Below are 24,505 nucleotides of genomic sequence, written 5' to 3'. Positions count from 1 at the left end.
TAATAATAATATATAAATAAAAAATATATTGAATTTCATACATTAATATATATTATAGTAAATATATAATTATTATATATTATAATATTTATAATATATATTATAATATTTAACATATATTAAAAATTATATTTATATATATATAAATTTAAACTTATATACAGTGCACCATCAGTGCAACCCAATCAGCTTAATTCTRAATGGCAAACAATAAACACATCATGTCCATTTAAAAAGTCACAGACCATAACCATTCCTTACAAGCAATGACAGCTTTTATGGCTTACAAATTGTCAAGGCAAAATGTCGAGCATTTTGAATTCTTCAGCAACAGAACATATTCATGTAAAATAGAAGCTGTAGTATTGAGAACACTAGCATTAGATAACCCYGTGCAAAAAAATGTTCCAGGTTAGAAACAAATACAGAAAAACATGAAAGAAAAGCCTTCTGTCCAGAAAATGGTAGGTCAAAAATATATACAGCTTGCTCAAAAGAAATTGAGACTAAAACATAAAACTGGGTAGTTTTTAGCAGTTCTGGAAGGGATAGCTGAAATGAGAAACATTTATTTAAGCAGTATATTGTAAAAGCCAAGAGTGGTGGGGAGTGAATAAAACATTGATGCGTAACTACATCATCCCAAACAGTGACAAGGTTYCTTGCACCTTGCTTGAAACAAGCGTTTGGGTTCCCTGCACTGTCCTGTGAGACACAACCCAGTGTTTCCAGTTGTGTCTCCAGGACATCTCCCGACCATCCGTGGGAGCAGAAGCTGGCACTGAGCCGTGCTGCTTTATGCACTTCTCCAGTTGGTTTCTGCCTGCTCTGGGACCTCGGCAGGACTATAAAGAATAAAGGCAGCTACATRAGTACAAGAAGGGAAATACACAGCCAGCAGTGGGTTTGCAGAGAACTCTGAGGAACTGGAAGCCATGCCAGCAATTACCATGAGAATAATTTTAGAAATAATCCACAGAACTAAGTGTAAGCTGCAGTATTTACATTATAGTCTCCTGCAAGAAAAAAACAAATGTAGGCTTCTAAAAAACAAAAAGAAAGGGGGCAGCCATAAATCAAATCTGAAATCCAGGGGTGCACAGCAGGACACATAAAAATCRTTTTTGTGGCAATGATTCTCACTGCCTCTTCACAGAGCTGCCAAAGCTCCCAGCTCCAGCTCGAAGAGCCTCAATGACAAGTTCCTTGCTCAAAGAAACTTAATCTGCCTTTGGCGTCCGACCAGCCACCATGGAAGAAGATGCAACTCCCCTATGTTAATGAATGGAAAGCAGCCCACGCAGATGTCAGAAGAATTTAAATGGAGCATGCAAAAAACACAATGATGTTCTCACACATGGGGGAAAACGGCAGAATCTGACACCGTGGCTGGTGATCAGGCCTTAAAAGGCAACATATAGGTCTCCCTGACATGCAAGGYCAAGGGATTTCAAATAAAACATGTCAAATAATATCTGAGTGACCATCATAAACTCATGTCAATGAAGCTTTYGCCTGTTTGCACGTCTCAGGGACTGGCATTCTTTGTTCTGTATTCATTTATAGTYCCTACTCTAGGGGTGCAGCATCAGCCAAGGAGCAAAGCATTACAAGGACATTATACAGAAACACATGCGAAATTTTTGTTTGATCCTCTCTAACTCTGGASTCATGAATTTGGCTGGAAAGCACCTTAATATATTTGCTTAGGTTGTGAAAATAGGGAATCTCAGAAGGATTCAGCCAGGTGTCTGTAACACAGCTTATTAGAGAGGTTTTTCAAGAATATTTCAAGAACATTTCAAGAACATTTTTTTCCCTATATAAACATACACACATACACTGTTATTAGTTTGATACAGCTATAAAACTTACATATAGGATTTTATAATACACATTCTTTATATACATTTTGTAAAGCCAATAAACTTGTCTGCTGTTCTCTAATGCTGTTTCACCTTCAGGATAAACGTAGGTTCATTCACCTCTAAAGAAATCTCACAGTCCTGTGAGAATAAATCCTGAGATAAACCTGAATTAACCTAACACAGATGGTTTTGCCCAAGTGCCAAGTGTGCCCAAAGCCTGAGAMTTAAAATTCCCAGCTGAAAATTGTGACAGTCCATGCCAGTTTTGCCATGRGAATAATTAACAGCATCTATCCAGGCAGATAAGATAGAAAGTCCAGAATGCTGATTTCATCCACTGCAAACCTACTGGACTTTGTGATTAAGCAATATTTCAAAGGTTTATAAGTCCCCAGGTGTATTTCACTAACTACTTCTGCCATCTCAAGCAAAACAGGTACATAAGTAAAAAAGAAATCTTGATTTTAATTTTTTWAATGTGTCTGTAAATGAATATTTCTCGGGAGCTAAGACTGAGACTTAACACTTATTCCTAATGGAATAGCGAATTTTTCACATTTTTCAAGGGCAGAACCCAGGATTTTCTACTGCTTTCAATTAAATAATTTGTGTTCCATTTTCCTCATAGCAAATGAAAAATTAAAATATTTAGATCTCCTAATACACACCTACACATACACAGTCTCTTAAAGCAGATGAAGACAAATATAACTACTTTTAACACCTCAGAGGTGGTTGGTCTGATACAATCCATCCTACAACTAACGTTGGTAGAGAGGCTACTGAAAGTTCTGTGCTGGGTCTAGAATTCCCAGTGGGAATTTATCAGCCAGCTTCATGGTCTGAAGCAGCACTGGACCAGAAGAAAACAAACCTCCATCTGAAAGAAAGAGGGTGAACAAAGGAAAGGAACACGAGATTTGATGCCAAATGGGTTCACAAGAAAGCCTACGAAACATCTGAATAACACAACCCTGATGAGAAAACAGCAGCAGGAAAAAGACAAAGACAGGAAAAAAAAATTCAAACCCAAGATAACCACAAATTATTTGCTTTGTGCAGATACACAGCTCTGCAAATTCGATCACTTTTGAATAATATACAAGGAAGAAGCAAACAATACACTCAAAAAGCATCAGAAAGAGAATTTTCAAATCTGAATCAGATTTTCCTATGCTGTACCACTGGTAAGAATTAATAAAAAAACAGAAAAGCGTAAGTCTGGATGCTTTGGGTATTTGTTTTATCCAAGTAGTAAGGGGAAACAAATAGCAACAGTGAAAGAACACTAAAACAGTTAATTTCAGAAAAAAAAAAAAGACTGAAAATGTGTTTCTGCAATTTTTGTGTTTTGAGACTTCAGGAGAATGTTGTATTTAAAGCCARTTGCAGGGTGATTTTGTATATGAATTTTGCATTGCATCTGTGTGAGTCTTCAGAAATGCAAGATAAAACAACAGACTGCTCTGAACATGGATAAACATGGATAAACGAAGACATACCATATCACATCCTTAGGGAAAAACTCTTTGCGTTGACACCACTGGATTTCTGACTGAAGAAAAAGCCTTGTGAGTGGAGTATTAGCACTGGAATAAGTAAATGCTCCATGAAGACTTCAATTGAAAAAATTTACTGAGGAAAACACAAGTCACTTCACAGGCACATCTATTCACCCATTTAAGATCTATTGTGAAGAGTTTCTGCCTCTTAAGAGAAGGCTGATGMTGGATATAAAATATCTAAAACTTAAAAGTGGAAGGCAGTATTTATGTATCACTATGTATTTACTTAGTCCTATGAGAGTTTTTTAAATTCAACAACGATAGTCAAGGTTTTCAAAAATGGAAATCAGGACAATGATCAAAATCTTCCATCATGCCCATAACAGGAGAAACAAAATCAAAAGCTATGATTTCCTGAGTTTCTGGTTCCACTGTTTTCCATAATCCAGATACTGAACATAATGGGTCACATTTATTCCTAATATAGATTCAGTGATCCRTAAGATTTACTATGGGACAAAARTGAGGCCATGTGTTAACTAGAAYCTGAAAAAAAGATTTTTGTTTTTCATTATTTTCAAGTATATCTAATCCAAAATGTTTAGTATCAAGGCAAATCCATATTAGTCAARGTATTTTGGTATCAGCTCCTAGAAAGGAAGTACATTATACACTCCTGCTGTTGCTTAAAAAAWTTTAATTGCTTTATTTGTACATGATGCACATGGAAACACTGGATTTCCTTCATAGGTAGGTCCTTCACTAAGCAATTTCTTCTTCCCTTCTGCCTCAGACATTCCRTGAAGAGAAACAGATCTTTTTTAAAATTGTCAAATCAAGCAAAACAACCTAGAACACAATTTTTCCATAACCCTGGCCAACTCAAGCCACTRCACGCTGCAGGAGAGGGATCACTTCCTTCTCTGATCCGTTCACACAGCCAGGCAGGAAGGATCCATGCTGAAAACGCCTCATTAGTAGGGAGAGGACACCAAAAGAAGACTGTGGATTGAGAAATTTCAGTAAGTCACTTCAGTAAGTCACATCTGCCACCCAGATTTAGTGGAGMGAAATACTGTCAAGCACAGTTGGAAGTTCAACCATCCTGTCATTACTCTGCCTCCTCAAACTTAACAAGCTCAACTGTGCCAAGCCCCCATTAGAGGTACTTCTGGAGCACTGGGAAATTCAACAAAAATGGCATATTTCAAGCCTAGATCTGACATACAGGCTCCTCTCTGCATGAGGAAGTTTTTATTTTTAATGAAAGATTATGTTTTTTTCTGTTCTAAAGACAATGGAAGTTTGTGGGCTGACCCAGTAAACAAAGCTCAACTGTCATCATATTTTAAAATATTACTCACAAACAAGTAGTCCACAAGCAGCAAAAATAATGGAGAACAGTGTCCTAAGAATTGAATTTTTTAATATATAATATGGGATACAACATACACCTATCTTCCAGCATGCATGTGTTCTATCCAAACTCTTACTTTGGTATCCTTTGGAGTCCACTATGTTTCAGAAAAAAATGGGAAAAATTCATTAAAGTTTTACGTGAATTGAAAACAAAAATCAAACAGGTACAAACAAATTAGTATAATCTGCTGTAAAAATAAGGTTCTCAGGAAGTCAAACTGTTTACGTCAGTAAGTAAAGGGGATATTTATTCCCGTTTTATAAATTAGAAACAGACGAAATAGCCTGTGTATGAAAATTAAAGTATTACTAGCCACTAAGAACTCCAGCTTACAGCACCTTACATGCATGACCATCTGAGAAAAGAAGGCTGATCTTGTAATCAAGTCATTAATATTGGTGCTCGAGATAAAGAAATAGGTAGAAAACTTGGGAGAAATGACTGGAAATATTACGAAGATAAGGTTGGGTTGATTTTGGTTTTTTTTGTGTATTCTTTTGCTCCTGCTCAAAGTACAAATATACAAAGTACAGTGATACACATTGCATACAAGCATAAGAATAAAAACCGTTTTGCAGTGTTTAAAAACCGTTTTTGCAGTCTCACTAAAATAGAAAATTGTGCTCTTACTTCCTTACCTGCTGATAAGAAGACGAGTCATAGGGAAAGAGAAAAACATTTTATCTTACTCTGTGTATTTCTACCTGGATTGCTATGCTGCAATGACCTTTTATCTCCAGAGTGTAGCCTGTTCTCAGTGATTACTTTTGCATCCCATGTAACAGTTACTGGAGAGCAGGAAAGCCAAATTTTGTATTCAGAAAAAAAATAAACTCACAGCAATGTAAAATATCAATTCTCCACCTCAGAATCTGAGAACGCAGGGTCAAATGCGTTGTCAGCTTCAGCTGGAGCTGCAGTGGAAACAAAAGCAGAAGCCTCAAGGGAGAGGCATTCTCAGAGAATCACTACCACCTGCAGAGGCTGGTGGGGCACCAGCTCCTGCCAGACAGAGCATGTGAACTCAAATGCATGTGCTGAGCGCTATGGACTGACACCAAAATTTATCAACAGAAAGCTCTGTGGCAAATCCAGCTGAAGAAACTCCCACATTTTCCCTTGACAATCATTCCCTCCCTCCTACCATGGCTCACCAACCCTTGAACTACACTGGCACAATTCTGTTCAATTTTGTGAACCCAAASAGGGAACTGTTCCAGCTGTAAAAAGACCCCAGAAATAAATGTATGTATTTACTTAATTCACAGCACGATCTCTCAAAGTATTGTTCTGGCATAACTGAGGGGTGGAATGGCACAGTGTGATGGGAAAAGGAATACCTTATGCCAGTATTGTTGACAAAGATTTTGGATTGCGAAATAATGGCCTCAGGAAGATTTTTAAGTGCTCCAAGCACTATTCTTTTGAACTTCCAGTTTCTGGTGGGTCCTAATGAATACTCTGGAATCAGTTTCCACCTTCCACACTGCTTTAAACTCAGGAACATCTGCTTTATACCTCACTTCATGGTTCCAACAGCGGTCTGAAGGCAGGAGCTTTATGAACAGCCCAGTCCTGCTACCCAGACTCGTCAGTGGCTGCCCACATCCAAAGAGGGGCTCGATTACCTACTGCTAATAAAAGCAGGTAACAGTAGAGACTTTCCAGGAAAACTCCAATTATGTAATACTGATCACATAAGATCATTAAAGACACTCTTAAATATTTTAGGAACAGMAGGGAGCTTTCTCTGAGTGTGATAGCAGCCCAGCAAACAAGTAATACATTCAAAGATCAAGTGGCTGCTTCAATTCCTATGCTGCAAATGAGACCATGATAAAAGAGTATAGCATTTCTCTTCCTCTCGCAAGAAAGAGCTGCAGATTCACTGCCATCCTCTCCATACAGCTAGGAATGATGTTTTATAGTAAATACTCCACTCAAATACAGTATCACAGAACTAAGTTTAATTTCAAGCAGTGCAAATATCAAGGAACGGATGAACGCTGCTGCTAAGCTAAAATATAATAGAGAAATCTTTCCCAAATAAATAGAGTGTCTTTGCACACGCAGAGGGAATTCTGCTCAGCTGTTTGGATATGARCAGCATATAATCAGGACAGAATTTCAGATGCACAATTCAGACTTTTTTTTTTGTTCCTGCTGATAAGCCACATGTGAGTCAGGTGTGCCAGCTGGACTAGATGCCATTCTGAGCTCTATAAACCTCCACACACCTTGTCAAGAGAGCCAAGACTCCAATCAARCAAGATTTTAAAGTTGATTCCCTGGACCACATGTGTGAAATAACAATATCTTCACTTTTGAAAACCRAAAATTTCCTTTTTCTCTGCTCCACTGCTTCAGCTGAGATTGGACAACAGCAGCACTGCTCTACTTGGGATAGTATGGTCAAAACCAAAGGCAATAGGACTCATGAAACCTTGTATCTTATACTAGTAGAGGTAGTGAAGATAAACACACAAAGCAAAATGTTAATATGATGGAAAACATCTGCATAGGAAACAGCCTCAGCTTTATGTCACCACAACTATATAATAYAGGATTAAGAAACATAAAGTGCAAGATAGCATGTGAACAGGGGTCCTCTGTAGCTTATTTCAACATTAGTACTAGTCTAGCTACGCTTTATGACTTCCACCTAAAAATTCTCATTGCATTACTTAATTTAAACCACCAAAATCCAAAGTTAAACGAATGATTCCTTAAAAAAAGACCTGAAATACTTCTATCTGATGAGATACTTTCCTTAAKGTCCTTTGGGTATTTACTGCTGTACATTGGAAGGTGATACCAGCCCRGGCACAAGAATTTTTCACAGAAAGTAAGAGAGGAGCTGCCCATGGAGCTGGTAAATGATTTAAACATTCCAGGAGYGGAAGTATTTGTTGTCTCACTCTACRCAGCTGTGTTCTATGTTAATTTATTTACTTGGTGTTARCTGACTGTAAGTGAATGCTAGCTTMGAAACTTWGGTGATTGTATAATTACAAATATTRYAAATGTGAATGAGGATTTGTTTGRTGGYTCRGGACACAATTTGTGAGGATGATCTGCTGAGAAGTAATGMAGTGGAAAGGTGGGAACAGAAGCCACGGCACTCCCAAATCTTATATTCTCTGCTCTACCTTGATATTCTTTAYCTCACTCCTAATACAAATAAAAGGCATTTGTATAACCCTCAACAACTAACATAACTGATTAATCATCATCATATAATCTTATAAAACTATGGTTTTTTCTGATAAGAATACAGTAGAGAAACAGTCAATGCTTACCTCTGCATTTAGAAGAGAGCCTGAAGCCTGTAGATACATGGTATATCTGGCAATAAGCTTGCCAAAACCCGTTATTTTYCTAATCTTTAGAACAGCTCCCTCTTCTGGTATACTCTGTTTATACTGWATTTAAGTACCCTGCTTCATTCCTTACCAATTTTTAATTCTCTTTGGTTCCCAACACTTAACAAACCCAATTTCATTGTTAAGGCTCTCACTGTTCAGTACGGCTGTGAAGGCAAACTACAGCTTTTGAAAGGGCAACTAATTCTAACCAGGTATTTATCTAAGATTATCCATAGAGTTACCTTTACTACTTTTTKAAAGTATCCCAAAATCAACCAGAATCCACATATGGACACGAAGCCTGGATGGCCTGTTCAGGGGTTGCATTTGCAGGATCACTGAATTTGGAAGGGATCATCTGAGATTTCTGAGCCCTCCCTGCTCACACAGAGTCAGAGCAGACCATGCACATAGACAAGTTTTGATTACCTTTAGAGCTGGAGATTTCACATCTCAGGGCAACCTAATCCCTCAGTAGGCAGAAATGCTCATGGCAGTGCCTCTGTACCTACTGGTTCTCCAAACTACCCAGAAATTTTGCTCCTCCCTTCAGCATCTGCATTAGGTGTTGAATATCAGGCTGGATGAAATTGGACCTTGGACACCTGAACCTGTTGTCATGGACTCAGCCTGGCCAACCCCCCAAAGAAACCCAATCAAAAAAAAAAAATCAACAAGCCACCACGAAAAACACAAACAAACAAACATAACAACCAAAACCAAACTTCATGAGAGCTCTCATAATCCTGCTGATAATAACAAAACTGCAGAGGTAACATATGAGGACAGATTTTTTCCTATGTGATGCTCTGGTACTATTCTGAAAAATAAAAAGCAAAAACAAAAACAAAAACAAACAAACAAAAAAAAACCTCAAAAAAAAACCAACCACGAAACATGAAACTAGAAAAAGGAAAAAAAAACTGCCTAATGTATTCAGACAGAACTGGTTCTCAATTTCGTTCACAGAATTGTTGCTGGAGCTCATTTAGTCACTAGGTACAAAATACAAGACCCAGAACTCAGAAGTCCTCCTGACCAGAAGGTAAGAAATCGTTTTTCATCTTAACCTGGCTGTCCATTGTTAGCAACATTCCCTTTCCTCCAGMTGCATTTCAAAKGTAAATTGTGCACACTGCTATGTCSTGGKGAAGGAGACCCTGGCTGCTGACTTAGAAACTGGTGTCTGAGAAGATAAAGTACCTTCCCTGAGTAACTCAATGGTCTTAACTCCAAAATCAGATTTTGCTTCAAGTACACAGTTCTGATCCATCYATGTAAGGTGCCAAGATTCCATATAGGATTCCTGATTATATCCTGGCTAAGRCTGCCAGAAGCTACACATTGCAACCTCATCTGCTGATACTGAGAGTCCTTACTAAATCCAGCTCAGCTCTTGCAGACAAAGTTGTAACAGAGAGATTATGTACCAATAAGCACATTTTTTATAAATCAACGGCATTCTAAAAGCAAACTGAAGAGAATTAAACATGCTTTACACAGTTTGCAGAATGAGGAAATAAATTATTTTTACCCCTTGCTCTCAGTGGTGACAGGAGACCCTCCAAAGAACAATTCATTCCAGTAACTGCTGAGCAGAGTGAATGATTAATAACTTTCAAAGAGCTGGTTTTGTGGAAGCCAAAAAACCAAAACACAAAGGAACTAAGCTTCAGGGCTACACAACTAGTTTTATTGCAAATTATTATTGCATAGTGAGTCTTATTATAACTTTCCTTATGCAAATGTTGAGGGTGATGACTGTTAAGTGAAATRGCAGGTGAAGACAAAGCCAGATAATGTACTGAAAGTTTTACAGAGTCCCTATGTTACAGTCAAAAAGAGAACTTAGAGATTTTCTCATCTCAAGAGTACATACTAAAGACTTGTCATAATCCAGGCAAATTGTTTGCACTGTTTTCAGTGCTGAAAAATAGTTAAGTAGTCTTCAAGTGAAACGGTGTTGTTGATATAAGTACATGTAACTACTCCTAGGAGACGAGTAGATTCCAAGTCYTCACTTTCTATTGTGCATAAGCAATCTTTGACGCAGAGAATCAGCTCAGAACAAAGAYCTTTATACCTGAAAAAAGTGTCAATTTAAGTCCTCATAACCCTTAAACATCACCAAGTGACAGCATGAGTTGGTATAACAATGAGATGATCCAATAACTGAGCAGTGATCTAACTGCAAACAGGCAGACCAAGAAACTTGGCAAAGCATAGGGAGTACTTGGCATGCGGGCCAGAGATTCTGAAATTATTTCTGTATTTTGGTGAATGAAACTTGTGTAACACGCTTTACCACAAAAAATGTTATTTACATTATATTCCCAAGTACAAGATTGTAAATTGCAAAATTGTCTTGTTTACAGCAATGGTAACACAAACTAGGACACTTGGAACAAAGGTATCACAATGCACTCCTGCGATGAAATGCAAGAAAAACTTTGATGAAAAGCAAAATGTCACGAGCTAAACAGCAGAGTGGTTTTAAAATTTGTAGAGTGTTTATTTACAAGACTAAATGTTTCATAAATATACAGGMACAAATAGATACTCTTAAAACAGAAAAAAAAAATTCCATTACACTTTGTGGATTCTGGTTTTCAATGAACACAAGCAATGTTAAATATTGCTGTAGCAGATTTTGTACTTCACTGCTAATTTTACACTAAACAAACACTGTAAAAGGGCAAACAGCCCTTTCTTTATGACAACAGAAAAAACACTAATTTCTGTTCTTTCCATAACACCTACATTTCAAGAAAATCATGGACCTGATCCTTCAACTATACACATTTAATGTTATTCTCCTGARTAAATCTCATCAATTTTAATAGAAAATAATTCACAAGAAAGTCAAACAACTATACACTCATATTCTGGACTGAGGAAAAACTGGACCTTCTACATAGTAATTACTTTAGTAAAYATATTATTATTACTCTTATTCAGAGGTTTTGTACATAAGAAAAAATGTTATGAAACAAAAAAGTGTGTATCAAACATTTCAACTAATAGACTAACGCTTTATTAAAATTGTAAGTTCACACAAATCGCCACTAATAAAACACCATTTGTTTGCTGAAGTTTAACGAGATTAAACTCTGCTGCATGTTCTGTATTCCAACCACTTCAAGCAAAATGAGCTATCAGTCCTCAGGAGGCAGAATCCTGCCTTGTTTCAAGTCAATGGGAATTTTGCCATTGATTTCAGAGTAGAAGAATGCTTTGGAGTTATTGTGTAAAAAAAACTGGGGAGAGGGAAAAAGCTAAGTCAGACCAGAGAGGATGCCTCCCCATTCTGAAGTAACATGATTAAAACACAAAATGAAAATGAATATATAGGATTTATTCTCAAATCTCCTGCAATTTGATTCCATCAGAAACTGAGAATTTTGTTTTAATTCTCAATACCCACCCACAACCCATTTTGGTTTGACTACATATCAACAAAATCATATGCCTGAATTTCATTAGGACTGGAAAAGTATGTACCAGAGCAGTTTAATACACAGAACAGGGTTAACACATGCAGGACTAACCRCCTTCAATACAGATCACTCGACACTTGGCTGTGCATATTCTCTTTTTTCAGCCAGAGCTGCCCGTGTCCGGATATTGCTTTACGTGATTTGTGTACCAAGTTGTCCTTTTGCCCCTCTTTCCCTCATTCCATGAAGAATGCCAGCCAGGGATACATGCCTTTCAAGTGTGAAAATTGCTGGACTCCAGAAGGGCTCCAAATTTCATACTCGRGAAGTTACAAAAGCACAAGGGGAATGCTATCTAATCCTGACTGTTTAGGTACACAAACACATTGCCAGATGACCCAAATGTCCAGATCTCTCCTAAAGCTGTGTTTTTTACATTGACAGATAAGTCTTCTCTTAAAGACTAAAAATGAGGCATGTAACAGTAGCAAAAAAATCCACCATTTGTTTTATCAGAAGCAAATTRCACTTTGTTATGCCAGGTCCCACTCAGCTCCCTGCCAGTCACAGGAAGAAGCTTGGGTAACTTTCACTACTGAATTCGGGCACCTAAAGTGAAGATGGCATTATAGTGGTTGCCGTGGTTTYAAATTGTTTTCTCAGTGAAGAAATTCCAGTTTGTTACCAATATAATTCTGAAATAAGAGCAAAACCATAAATCAGCTGCTTCCAAAAGTCTAAAATCATGACAGAAGCACACTGAATATTTCAGTGATGTCTATTTCTGAATACCTATCTAGTTAAGATGTTWCTAAGAACTGTTCTGCAGGAAATAAGCTCAAAATAGCCCTGCCATTACAATTTCTTGCATTAGAAGTTTCTATGATTAATATAGAGACCATGCAAGGTGTGTGACTTGGTACATATTCAACAGAATAACTTACATGCCTTGTAGAAGTACCATGCATTGGATGTTAATGATTCACTTTTGTATTCCTCCCCTTCATACCTTTCTACTGATATAATTTAGCTTTACAGATTTATCCTTGTTGCAGCCTCTACTATCAACCTGAACAGAAGGTATCAGAGTGGTGAAAGCTCCAGAACTAGTGGGAAAAAGAAACTCTTTGTTTAGCTGTACAATAAACCTTCCACAAATGCCTTAACTAGGAGAAAGCAACAATTGAAAAGCATGACATCAGACTTGTACATCCAGAGAGATACTAAAGAAATACACCATGCAGTATCTGGTTTAAAAAGTTATTCCCCACAAAAGAGGAACAAGATGCACTCATAGAAGGCTCTCATTTTAAGACAGCCATATTTAAATATAATGAAGAACTGTGTAATAGTCATTGAGTTCAAGAGGGTCAGCATAAAAATTCATGTGCAAAAGTCTGAGTTGAAGAATTTTTACTATCAAAAAAACCCAAATAAAAGAAACAACTGGATCTAGAATTTTCCCTCAAATACTGTAACTTTCAACTCTCAGTTGTCACACAGATGACATTGGTGTAACACCTCAAGGTGCAAAAGATAAATGGAAGAAAAGCAATGAAAACAAAAAAAAAAACCACAATGCTCTCAGCAAACCACCACCACCAAGAAAATGAGTAAGCCATCCTAATTTCTCAGTATTGCCTTCTGGCACTGTTAGAAATAAAGGTAGAAGTAATAATCAAATGTAATAAAGATACATCACCATTGCAATATTATTGATTTTTTGGCCATGTGCATGAGCCAAAATCTACCACTTACATAGTAAGATTTTTGAAAATGAAACTAGATATACCCTTTTTCATCAACAAATTTCTAGACTTAAACAAAAAAAAAGACCCTTACCAGGAATAATCATGAACAAGAGCCTGGGCAGATTTTTACTTTCATCTTTTGAGAGGTCTTTCCAGGGCCCACACTTTAACACATGGGTAGCAGCTCCACAACAGTAGATAAATTCTTCATGTAAGGGGACTGGCTCTTCTGACCCCGACCTCATGTTTGCTGTTAAGCAGAATAAGATACTGTTACAACAGGTCAATTATTACAGAGCTGTCTCTTTGCTATTATACCTTCCCACAGAATAACTGCAAAAAAAAAACCCAGCCAAACCACCCACCCCCAAACAGCTGTCATATCCAGTAAGCTGCGCCCCAGTTGAGTATTTGACGTCTGAAGAAGCTGCAGAAGTTGATACATGCTACCACTACATAAGAGAAAGCATCTTTCAGTTTCTGTCACACAGAAATACACAGTGATAAACTGGACAATAAGCAATATTCGACCTTGAAGGCAAGTAATTTTAAATGTCGTGCTGTCCACTGAAAAGATTCACCTGAAACCTATTTGAAGGCAAACAAATGAAAAAATACCAAACAAACAGAACTAGTGTATGAGTGTCTTTGCAAGTTCTGTGTGCCTCATAATAAAACTGGATAAGGTAGTATAACACCATGATCTTCAACCATCAAAAGCATCTAGTTAAAAATAACATTAGGCCTTTCAACTATTTTTGCTTAGTGAAAAAGGACCATTAATTTTTAAGTACAAGGATACAAATTGTGTTTCCTAGACAGTTTGTGAAATTTCAGGCATGTAAACGAAACCCTAAAAGATCTACAACGTCTGCAGCATTGTTAGGTGGGGGGCACTATCCTCACTAATAGTCACTGAACAATTCTCAGCGCTGCACAACTTAAAAGGATCTGACTGAAATATTAARTAATGACCCCTTAAAAAAGTACACTTGAAGAAACAACATTTCCTTACTTTCCCCAGTTTTCATTTGAAGTTTTGAAAGGCTCAAGGTAAAGAACAGCCAAGGCAGAAAAGATAGATAATGTTTTGTATTGAACTAACAAGATGATACGGATGCAGAAGCATGGGATGTATGTCCAGAGGACACGGAAAAACAGTCAAAAGTTGCAGTGAAGGAAATTCCAATAACAAAGGTTTGCCCCACAACTGGGGGAATTTAGGACTATTAAATAGTGCCAGTAGTTGCCCAGAAGGGCAGGACAATCTCCAGCTGTACAATGCTTTYAGCAACCTGACCTGCTTTGACCRTTTTGAGAAAGGAGCTGGACTACAGCTTTGGGATAACCTGCRAAGTCRGATGTATGCAAATTCATGAGACTGRACTCGATACACCATAGAGTGCCRATRGCRAGGATGCTGTTTATCAAAAAACACTGTAAATCAGGGGAGGTCTTGATGGCTAAGGTAGAAAAGGTATTTAAAATCATAGCCATTTTCCCTCAGAAAAGGCAAGAAGGAGCACCCAAGGCACTGTGTGCTGATCTGGCTCAACTGAGGCCACAGGAAAAATCACAGGAGCATGTATTATATATGTTCCTCTAATCACATAAAGAAAAAAATGTTAATCCAGATTAAGGGACCAATCTGATGACAGTAAATTATTCTCAAGYAATGCAATTGCCTTCACTGATAAAATATCTGGCTACAAGAAAGAAAACATGTAAATGTAATGCACAGTGCCTTATTAAGAATTTTGGCACTGTCTCCCCTTGCATTCTCCTTTCTAGGCCAAGGAAATGCATAAGGCTGAATAAACTGACTTGCATAGTTTAAAAAGTAACTGAACAAGCTTAAAAAATAATCAACKACTGTCTGCCAGATGCCAAGTGATCTTGGGTCAATACTGGAGCTGATACAACTGAGCATTTTCATCTGAAACATACCTGCAACACTGAGCYCAGCTGTGTTCACCCCACCAGGTCAAGAACACAGGGAATCTTGCTAGACTCAAGTAAATAACTAGGCTAGAGCCATAAAGRAAAAGCTTTATGAACTGTGCTTTTKCAGTTTCCAGTGCTGTAATCAAATAGCAACCTAGAGCCATTTGAACAAGACCTGCAAAAGCAGCATAGCCAAACTTTTCATTGCAATGGAAGATATTAAAACAAGAGGCAACAKCCACAAGCTGCGTCTTGACAGTTTAAGAAATTCCAGAAAAATTAGTTGCTAAGAAGGCAATGGAAGATCGCTTGGAAGGCAGCAGAACCTCTATTGGAGGTTTGTTAAGACTCAACTGGACAAAACAGTAATTTTGATCTCAAAAGAACAATGGACTAAGTTTTCTCCAGAGCTTTTCAGAAATCAACAGTTAAAAATTCTTATGGCCCTAAAACATCGGAAAATGATAAAGCATGAGGTACCAAGGATCTCAAGTAATTTTTCTAGTACWTCAGTAAATGCAGTTTCATGAATACAGTACATGACAGTAACTAAAATATACAGGTCAGAGAAAAGGAATCTAAACAAGACCAGGCCCCCAAAAMATAGGAAACTGAAGCAGATGTATTCTATGGATTAGTTGTAACAGCTTCAACAAAAAAAAGAAACCCTGCCCTAATAGGTGATTTTATGTGATTGAATTCAAYACCACAATGCAAAAGAATAACTGGAAAAACAGCAAGATTCTTTCAGCTGCCTTCTAKGCTAAGGCTCTGACAATTTCTGCAACATTATTCCCAGAGGAGAATCATCCAGACCTGACATATGCTCTTTGATTTGCAGACTGCAATTTACATGCTCATAGCTAAGAACTAGAAAGGGACAGACTGACCGACCTGGTAAAAAAACTGCAAAGAGGAACAACGGAAGGGGGGACCTCATGATGTGAAAGATGAGGTATGACATGACACAGCATGCCCAGATCTCATCAAAGATTTATYTAGACAAACTACAAACAGTGGATCCCAGATTTTCTCAGGGAAAACAATAAAAGCCTTTGCAAGCTGTTGTGACATCAGTCACAAATCTTGACCAATTCTGTGTAAGAGAAAGAAGCAGCAGCAGCCAGTAGCACATAAAAATGAAACATTTCTTCATTGTGCTTTCCAGTACAGTTCTCTGTCAAAGTCATATACAAGTCCCTTTCACACTAGCTCTGAATTAGTAAATAAAAACTGTTAGGCAGTATTTGTAAAAACAAACAAAGCTGAAAAATTAACACTATGGAGACATCACACAAAGCAATGTAGTTATACAAAATAAGGCTGCTTTCTTCTWAAACCAGTGAAGGTTTTAGGAGGCCTTGTTTTTAGTGATCAGTTGATGACCTWGCAATGTGATACCTTCAATCTGTTCTGTTCCTGTGTCATTCCACCCATGCCCAGCCTCAAGGAGTAAAACAGCTGGGAGAATTTCACTGATGATTGCATAAAAATATCAGTGAAACATATGGAAATGGGGTACAGCTTACTCATGCTTAGGGTTGTCATGATAAGAAGCTGAAGTGCAGAATGAAAACCGGAATCACTCAATTCTAAACCTTRTTCAGAAACAACATACAGTGGACTGAATTAGTAATGGCATACAACATACAGCAAAGACCTAAGGAGGAAGAAACCCAGTTTTAACATCTGGACCTGTTTGCAAGACCTTTGCACCATCACAAAATTTGGATTTTATTATAACTAATAACTTTGTAGCAATGACCAAGAAAATTCATACTGTGGACGGGAAGCAGTGAAAATAACTTCTGGGCATCTATTCTGTACTGGACAAGGGGTCCCATCACTGCCAAACATTATAAAACTAATTATTGAGACAGCTTTTTGGCAAAGCAGGGTAGGACTCACAAATCAAAAAATTGCTAGCTTGGAAAGGTCCATTTGAGGACTCAAACCAGGAAGAGATTGATCCCTCACCAATGTTGCTCCAAAAAGGTGTTTTGCCCTGAAATGAATAATTTGAAAAAGTTTTGGAGTTAGGGAACCAAGAAATCAGAAAACATTTTCAGGACCCACAATGATACATTCATCCAGCACAAATTTATTCAAAAAGAGGATGACCAAAACCCTGGAGAAATATTAGGAAGACCCACCATAACTTTTAACCAATCTTTATATATCACTGCGAGTTACAGCTTTGAGAAGTTCAGCATGTACTAATGACTAAAAAAAAAAATAATGGAGCTCTTGTTAATTATTATAATGGAACTACTACCGCAGTCTTGSCCTTGACTTCCCCACTACTCTCAAGAGGGTGAAATAGAAAATGAAAGATTTCCATGGGGATCAGGCACAATGRCAACCTTTATGAAAGCAGTCACCCCTCCGAAAGCATAAATTGTCAGTGTGCAACATTCAACAGCCAGCAAGTGGATCCGATGTCTCACTGCAATTCTGGCAACAACACTTTAAGTTTGATACCTGGTCTCTTTTTCCTTTGGCAATCACAGACCTCAGTTTAACAAAGGTCACAAAAMCCCAGTTATGCCAGCCCAGTGCTCCAAGAACAGAGTCCATGACTTTTATTACCAGCCAGATCAAAGCTCCTCCATTTGCTGTCACTATTTAACACTCGGTTAAGAAACACAGCACTAGAGTCAGAGCAAATTTAAGGAGACCCTGAGAAGTTACCCCGGTGTGAACTGGGGTCCCTGAGGCTACACACAATACCAGCCACTACAAATGTATCCAAAAGAATAAAGATAGGACATGCTAAAAGTGGAGTAAGTTTTATCAAACACATTTCAGGATACAGTGGAAGAGGTCCTACATACCAAGTCCTGCCACAATTTTTAAACGCACTGAGACAGTAACTTCCACTTTTTTCAAAACAGCTAAATCATCACAGACTGTTCATGAACTGTTGAGAGCTACCAACATGAAAATGACCCCAAAAAAGTCCAAGTTTGTTGTCTGGTTTGTTTTTTCTTAAAGTAACTTCATAAGCATAATTAAGGTTGGGAATCCCACAGATTACAAGAAAGTGGCAGCTATGCAAATTCCCAATTTCCCAGCCACTATGCACACCTAATGATAAAGCTAAGAATGTCCATGACCTAAAATGAAATGAGCAAGAAAGTTGTTGTTTAAGGAAAGAAATCCACTCAAAGACATAATGATGGTTTCATTTGCATTAAAGCAAAGATGGATTAATTTGGTGTAATATGAAGCATTTTCCAGAACAGAAAGTGGGATTTTGGGAAACCTTTTCATCTCAAAGGCAGAAAAAGTTATTAATTTGCACATAGTATTGAGAATTMCTGATGAAATAAAAGTAACTTTCAAAGATAGCTTTCCCTCCAAATACTGCATTAAAGTACTGGACCCAGAGAAAAAACTTGGGGTTTTTAAAACTGAAATCTCACAGAGAAATAAACAGAAGGTGGTAGGCATGAATAACATAAATATACTTTATATTCTGAGATTAAACTGCAATGTTATCAAAACCTCAGTCAAATATAGTATYGATGTGAAAGAACACAAAAAGTTGTTGCTGAAGTACAGTGTCTACATTTTTTCCAGGGGGAAAAAACTCTCTGGCCAGCTCTCTTCTGACCAACAAATTTCAAAGACACAGCAGACGTATGTCAAYAGAATCTTGTAAATAAACTCTCCCAGCTGCCTGTTGCATTAGAAAGTCAAAGGGAGATAAACCAATTTGGAATGGATARCATGAGAAAATTGTCACAAATACAGTAAAGTTTGCACAGTATGCAAATAAACTTTGTTTATTTGAATTATGGTGAACAGCAGTATTTTGGAAGGCACTGGGCAAAACTGAAATGTAACACCACGATTACAGACTGGGTTAAAACTTGGCAGAAGTTAGAGGTGGGAATGTTATACTTCATGAACAAGAACCCACCACATTTATGTTTGGATGCAGAGAGAAGAAACATCCACGGTCTCTAAATTTCAGCACAAACCATCACACAAACCAGAGCATGTTCAAAAGTCAACAGTTGTGTGAATTATGGAGGAGAAAACATGGCCTTTCACAGGGTATTGCTTCAAAGGACAGAATTATCAAAATATACTGAAAAAAAAAAAAAGAGTGAGGGAACAAGTTACCAAGGACACATGAACAAGAAGAAACTGAAAATAGTATTGAGAGAGAGGAAAGATACACATGCAAATAAGTTTGCTGATGGTCTAAGGGCTTGAAAAAGACTCACTTGCTCACTAAACAAAGATGATGCTYCTTTACCCTTCAGTTCCTACTATCCCTAGGGAAAATCAGAACTTTTCAAAAGATTTTCAAAAGAGCTGGAGAGCTAAGCTGAACAAGCCAAAAATCTATTTTGTCTCTTCAACCATAGGTTCTAAACTCTTATTTTTTCTCCTACATCAAAAGAACTATGGTCCCACATTTCAGTTGGACAGCTGTATTTAAGTAATAAAGGTAATCTCCACAGCACTCAATGAAACACAAACATGCAACAATTTAAAGTAATGGCAACCTATATATTCACTTAAACTACAGCTCCCAGAAGTTAAGCGTTTGAAGAAATGTCCATCTTTCAGCAGCAGTAGTAACAGGCAAAAGCAGAAAAAAGTAATTCTATTTCATCTTATGTTCAATAACTCCTTTTCTACCTCCTATCAGAACAAGATTCACTACTTCACGGAGAGCACTATACTTTCGTCTTGTCAAGCAATGCAAAGTTCAAAGAGCATAATGAATACTAGCAAGAAGTAGATATCAAATTAAAAAAAAAAGTCCACAAGTACAATTAGCATTACACTGCCCTTGATTTGGCTTCCCCTATCCTTTCCTATGCTGTTCCACGTAAATCTCCCTATGGAACTATCACTTATGTCTTTGTTTCTTTCATATTTCCATGTTAGTTATTCTCCTTTAACCTAAAATACTCTCCAAATTCAAACCATTTTTTCTTCTCATTTTATTATTTCAACTTGCATGTGTTTTCACATCAACTGCCTATACCACCTTCAGCTTAGCTCTCCAGCTGCTGCTGGTTTTCTTRCTTTCTAACAAGGACATACAAGAGTAAGTCAAAATCCTATCTACTCACAGTAGACCAACTTACTAGTCACAGCTGCATTCTCCCCCAACCTGTGTTTGCTGCTTACCACCTCCTCCTTATGTTTCCTGCAGCAGCTGTACATTCTGATACTCATCTACCCACTTGAACAGGTTAGGAAGGCACTGCAAGCAGAGACATGAAAACAAACAGAAGCAGACTGTATGGAGCTCTCCAAAAAGGACAAAGGAAATCAAACAGGAGAATCAATGAACAGGAGACATGAATACAACCAGGCAGCATTAGATCCCTTTCAGAGTCACTACAGCAATGTAATTGTCTATTCTACTGATATGAGGCCTGGAGTCCAAGTCCTTCCCAGTAAGAAGCATTGCTTCTGTTGATCAGGAGGACAGAACAGGGAGTTGAACGCCCAAGCTGGACAAACTGGTGCARGAAACAAGGTTTCTCCCAGAACCAGTGCTGCAGGAAGGCTTGCACATGCCAGTGCTCTGACGAACAGACCTACAGCTCCAGTCACAAGAGGATCCAAAGACAATTCACCAGGCTGGGAAACTGCAGCTTGTTCCTCACCACACCAGTAACACTTGAAGTTACTCCATTGCAACATTTTGCACAAGGGCCCAGCTCCTCCCATGAACCTAACCCAGCTAAACCCAGATAATCCACGACTATGAACAAATCATACAGRGACAAAGCCAGTGCTCATCACAGGTTCAAACAGGAATCCAGTTATCATCTGATACTRATTCCCAGTTGGTGCTACAATTTCTTTCAGAGGTAAGATCTGAGGAGTCAGACTTCTGCAAAAAGTTTGTATCACAAGTGTTTTCATTTTTTTCTTAAAAAGATTTAAGCAAAGAATTGGTCTAAACAAAGGACAAAGGGACCAGAATCTAAATGGATGCGGGAGATGAGATGGAAAAAGGAAAGAAGCAAGTGAACAGCATGGTTACTGGCAGAAAGAGGACTACGGACAGACCTCCATATACTGAGGAAAGAAACAAGGATAATGATGAAAGAAACCCTGCCAAACTTGAAATTRTAGCATCTCTGTTTAGATGTTGTTCTGGCACATCAGGATTACCTAATATATGGTAACAAGGCACTATAATGCTACATGAGGTGGTTGTGCAACCCCACCAAGGTAAACAAGCAATTCTCACTCATTTCACCAGTGACTGTGGAGTCAAGTTTGTAATCAGTGTGAAAACTTGGATTTGTTTCATGCTCAATTGTTCTTTAAGGTCAGACATTTCATATTACACATTTTTCTGCCTATTATTAATATTCTTTTATCAGAATAATTTACTTCCCTCAGTATAACCTGTTTACAAGCCATACTACACATCTAAATATCATCATTCAACATGTAAGCTGGAATTCCATTTTGTCAAACATTTCACTGGGAATTCAGTACAGAGTGGTTTGTCAGAAGCAGAAAAAACAGTCATATTGCTATTAAGAGTAAGCCTGATWTAAGTATGTGAAAACTACCTGTCCTTCATACCCTGCAAACATGTTTTCTGCACAAATGCATGCATAGCATACCCAAAAGCTGAAACCTTAAAATTCTGATTCTAATACTCAGTAAAAATAACCTAGACATCATCCAAAATGGAGACCACCCCTTTTCCAGACAAGGTGCCCTCATTATAATAAACCACAAGAATAGAAAAAGAAAGTGTCATTTAAAAGAAATCAAAATTATCAATTAAAAAACCCCACACTATCAATGAACAAACCCCACACAAACAAAAAACAAAACCAGCATTGTAAACAGGACAATTAGGAAGCTTTAGAGTAAATCTTTTCAAATTTACTGGTAAGTTCTTTGGCTTRGCAGTCATATTGGAAATTTTACTATTACCCATATACAATTTATTGTAATTGTCCTTGTGAATCAAATGTAGCAGATGAAGAGGCAGTATCTATCGTATCCRTGTCTATTCTAATTTTAAAAGTAGGAAATACTACATAGAAGTAACAGAAAGTATGTAAAAAACCAACAGAAGTTAGTGAGTTAGTGGAYTTTTGGCACACAGAACAACTTGAGGCTGGATGCTTGGAAAACTAGAGCTACACATGGGTCAAAGGCAAGGATGAGTTGATGGAGAAATCCACAGTGGATCTTAAACACCTCAGCAGAACTGTTCCAGAAAATTCCTGGACCACACTTTGTTGCAAACTGCATGGATACTCACAAAGTGGGACTAGGTGAAGTAGAATCACATACGCTTGCCTTTTTCACAGGTATCTTACTTAGGGTACTCTTCAAGATTCATGAAAAATCACTGACTTTGGCTGCTTTGATACAATCCTTGTAGTAATTCCATGATGAACTGCATTAAGTGCTGCACTTACCCAGGCCTATAAATGTATGACCACTTCCCTCACTGACATCATAAGCAAGTGCCACRAGAAAATAGGAAGCTGCAATAATCCCAATTAATAACTGAAGGCTTCTAGTCTCTGAGATATACAGAATACAGATTCATATAATGATTCTGACACAGGACAATGTAGATGGACTCTCAGACCTTAACTGGGCATCATAAGGTCCCAGAAAGCCAGGATTACACAACACCTAAAAAAATAAGGGTCTGCATCATCCAAGCCATTCAAGGCTTTAATATGACAGTCAAGTTGCAAGAGAGAAGCTGTTTCTTCATTTTTGCAATACAACAAGAAACYAACCAGTAAGAAAGCTCTCAACAACTGTCATGCCTCAAATATCCTTTCATCATTAYCTTAATTTCTTTCACCGTACATTTCCATACCAGCATTTTCTTGCTTCCCGAATCTGCTGCTCACCCTGTTTGGCACAGGCACCTGTCTGGCACTTCTCTTGTAGTAAATAGAGGCTTGAAGGTGGATGCTGACAGTGATGATGCCCTGGGATCACCAGTGAGAGCAAACCTGACCGACAGCGGGTTCCCAAAGGAGGGTGTAAGCCTGCAGGATTCCCTGCTTTTCCAAGTCAGTAGCTCCTCCACTRAAAGATGCTTCTTTCCACTTAAAAAAAAAAAATCTCATCTCACTTCTAACTTCTAAAAATTTATAATCTTATTTTCCTCTTTTCCTATTTAGGCCCTCCAGGTCATAGACGTTTCCTTCATTCCTTGTTTTATAACATGCCACCAATATAACAAGCATCACCCAGCCYCGAGAGATGCTTCACAGGAACAAGCGCTAACACACAGAAAAAACACCACAAATAGCATCATTTTAGTTATTTTCTGGAAAAGGAGACATCGTTTAGGACTCGTTTCATTAAGTCTCCTGCACGACAAAACAAGCCAAGGGAGGAAGTACGAAGCCCTTATTTCTGCATGGGATGTGCTACTCCATCCTCAACCGCACGCCTAGAGATCACCCGCATAATTTGGCGGAACAGGTCTCCATACAGACCTGACACCCGACCCAGGCGGGCTGGCGGCACCTCCCTGCTGGGCGAGGCTCCGGGTCGGGTCAGCCGCGCACGGCGGCGGGGGTTGAACGGCCGGGGCCCGGGGCGGCTCTCGGGCCCGGCACGGGGGCAGGGGAGGCAGGGGCGGGCAGGGCAGGGCCGCTGCGACACGTACCTTCCCCGTTGGCAGGCTCCCCGGCACGGCGGCGGCCGGYGCTGTCTCTGCCGACAGCGGGCGGAAGCAGCCGGCGAGGAGGGGCGGGGGCGGCCGGGCCGCTCCTTCCGCCGGGGCCGCGGGGAGCGCTGAGGGCGGGCCCGAGCCGCCCCCCCCGCCCGCGCCGTGAGGGCGGCGGCTGCGACCCCCTGAGGGACCGGACAGCCCTTCGTGCACAGCCATTCCTACCCAGCCCTCCCGCCCGGGATAGCGCGCCTGCCATCGCATGGGAGTGGCCGGAGCAGGAGCGGAGATGGTCCCGGGACGCGAGTCTTGTGGGTTTCCATCTGCCTGTCATTCACCCTTTCTCAAACTTCACTGTTTCTTTGGGAATTCTGGCAAAGGAGGAAAAGAATTGGTAGTTTTGAAAGAGCAAAATGAGCTGGGGTGCATAAAAGTGGCAGAGAAAGGGGTAAAGTGCAGGCTTGTCCTTTGACATGTTTGAAGGCTTGGGACTGTGGGATCTGTGGGATCACCGAGGCTGGAAAATCCAGTCCAACCATCAGCCCGATGCTGCYGCTGTTAC

General features: G+C 38.8%; 1 protein-coding gene across 2 annotated transcripts in view; it reads right to left on the bottom strand.

Moving 5' to 3' along the window:
- LDAH (lipid droplet associated hydrolase) overlaps positions 1–24,030 on the bottom strand; it is a 107,696-nt gene extending 83,666 nt beyond the window's left edge. The window contains exons 1-2 of one of the 2 annotated variants that reach the window (XM_057390434.1): positions 23,941–24,030; positions 13,438–13,596 (exon numbers count right to left, since the gene is read on the bottom strand). In XM_057390434.1, the coding sequence (XP_057246417.1) occupies positions 13,438–13,591 (154 nt within the window). In that variant the 5' untranslated portion in view covers positions 13,592–13,596; positions 23,941–24,030. Of the gene's footprint in view, positions 1–13,437; positions 13,597–23,767; positions 23,833–23,940 lie in introns of those variants that run through there. The other variant, XM_057390432.1, reaches the window with a different exon arrangement.
- Positions 24,031–24,505: the final 475 nt, after the last annotated feature.

This window comes from Malurus melanocephalus, unplaced genomic scaffold (assembly GCF_030028575.1).
Source record: "Malurus melanocephalus ecotype Western Australia unplaced genomic scaffold, MMel_1.1 scaffold_26, whole genome shotgun sequence".
In the NCBI taxonomy this organism is placed as follows: Eukaryota; Metazoa; Chordata; class Aves; order Passeriformes; family Maluridae; genus Malurus; species Malurus melanocephalus.
This window is presented reverse-complemented; position numbering and strand designations above follow the sequence as displayed.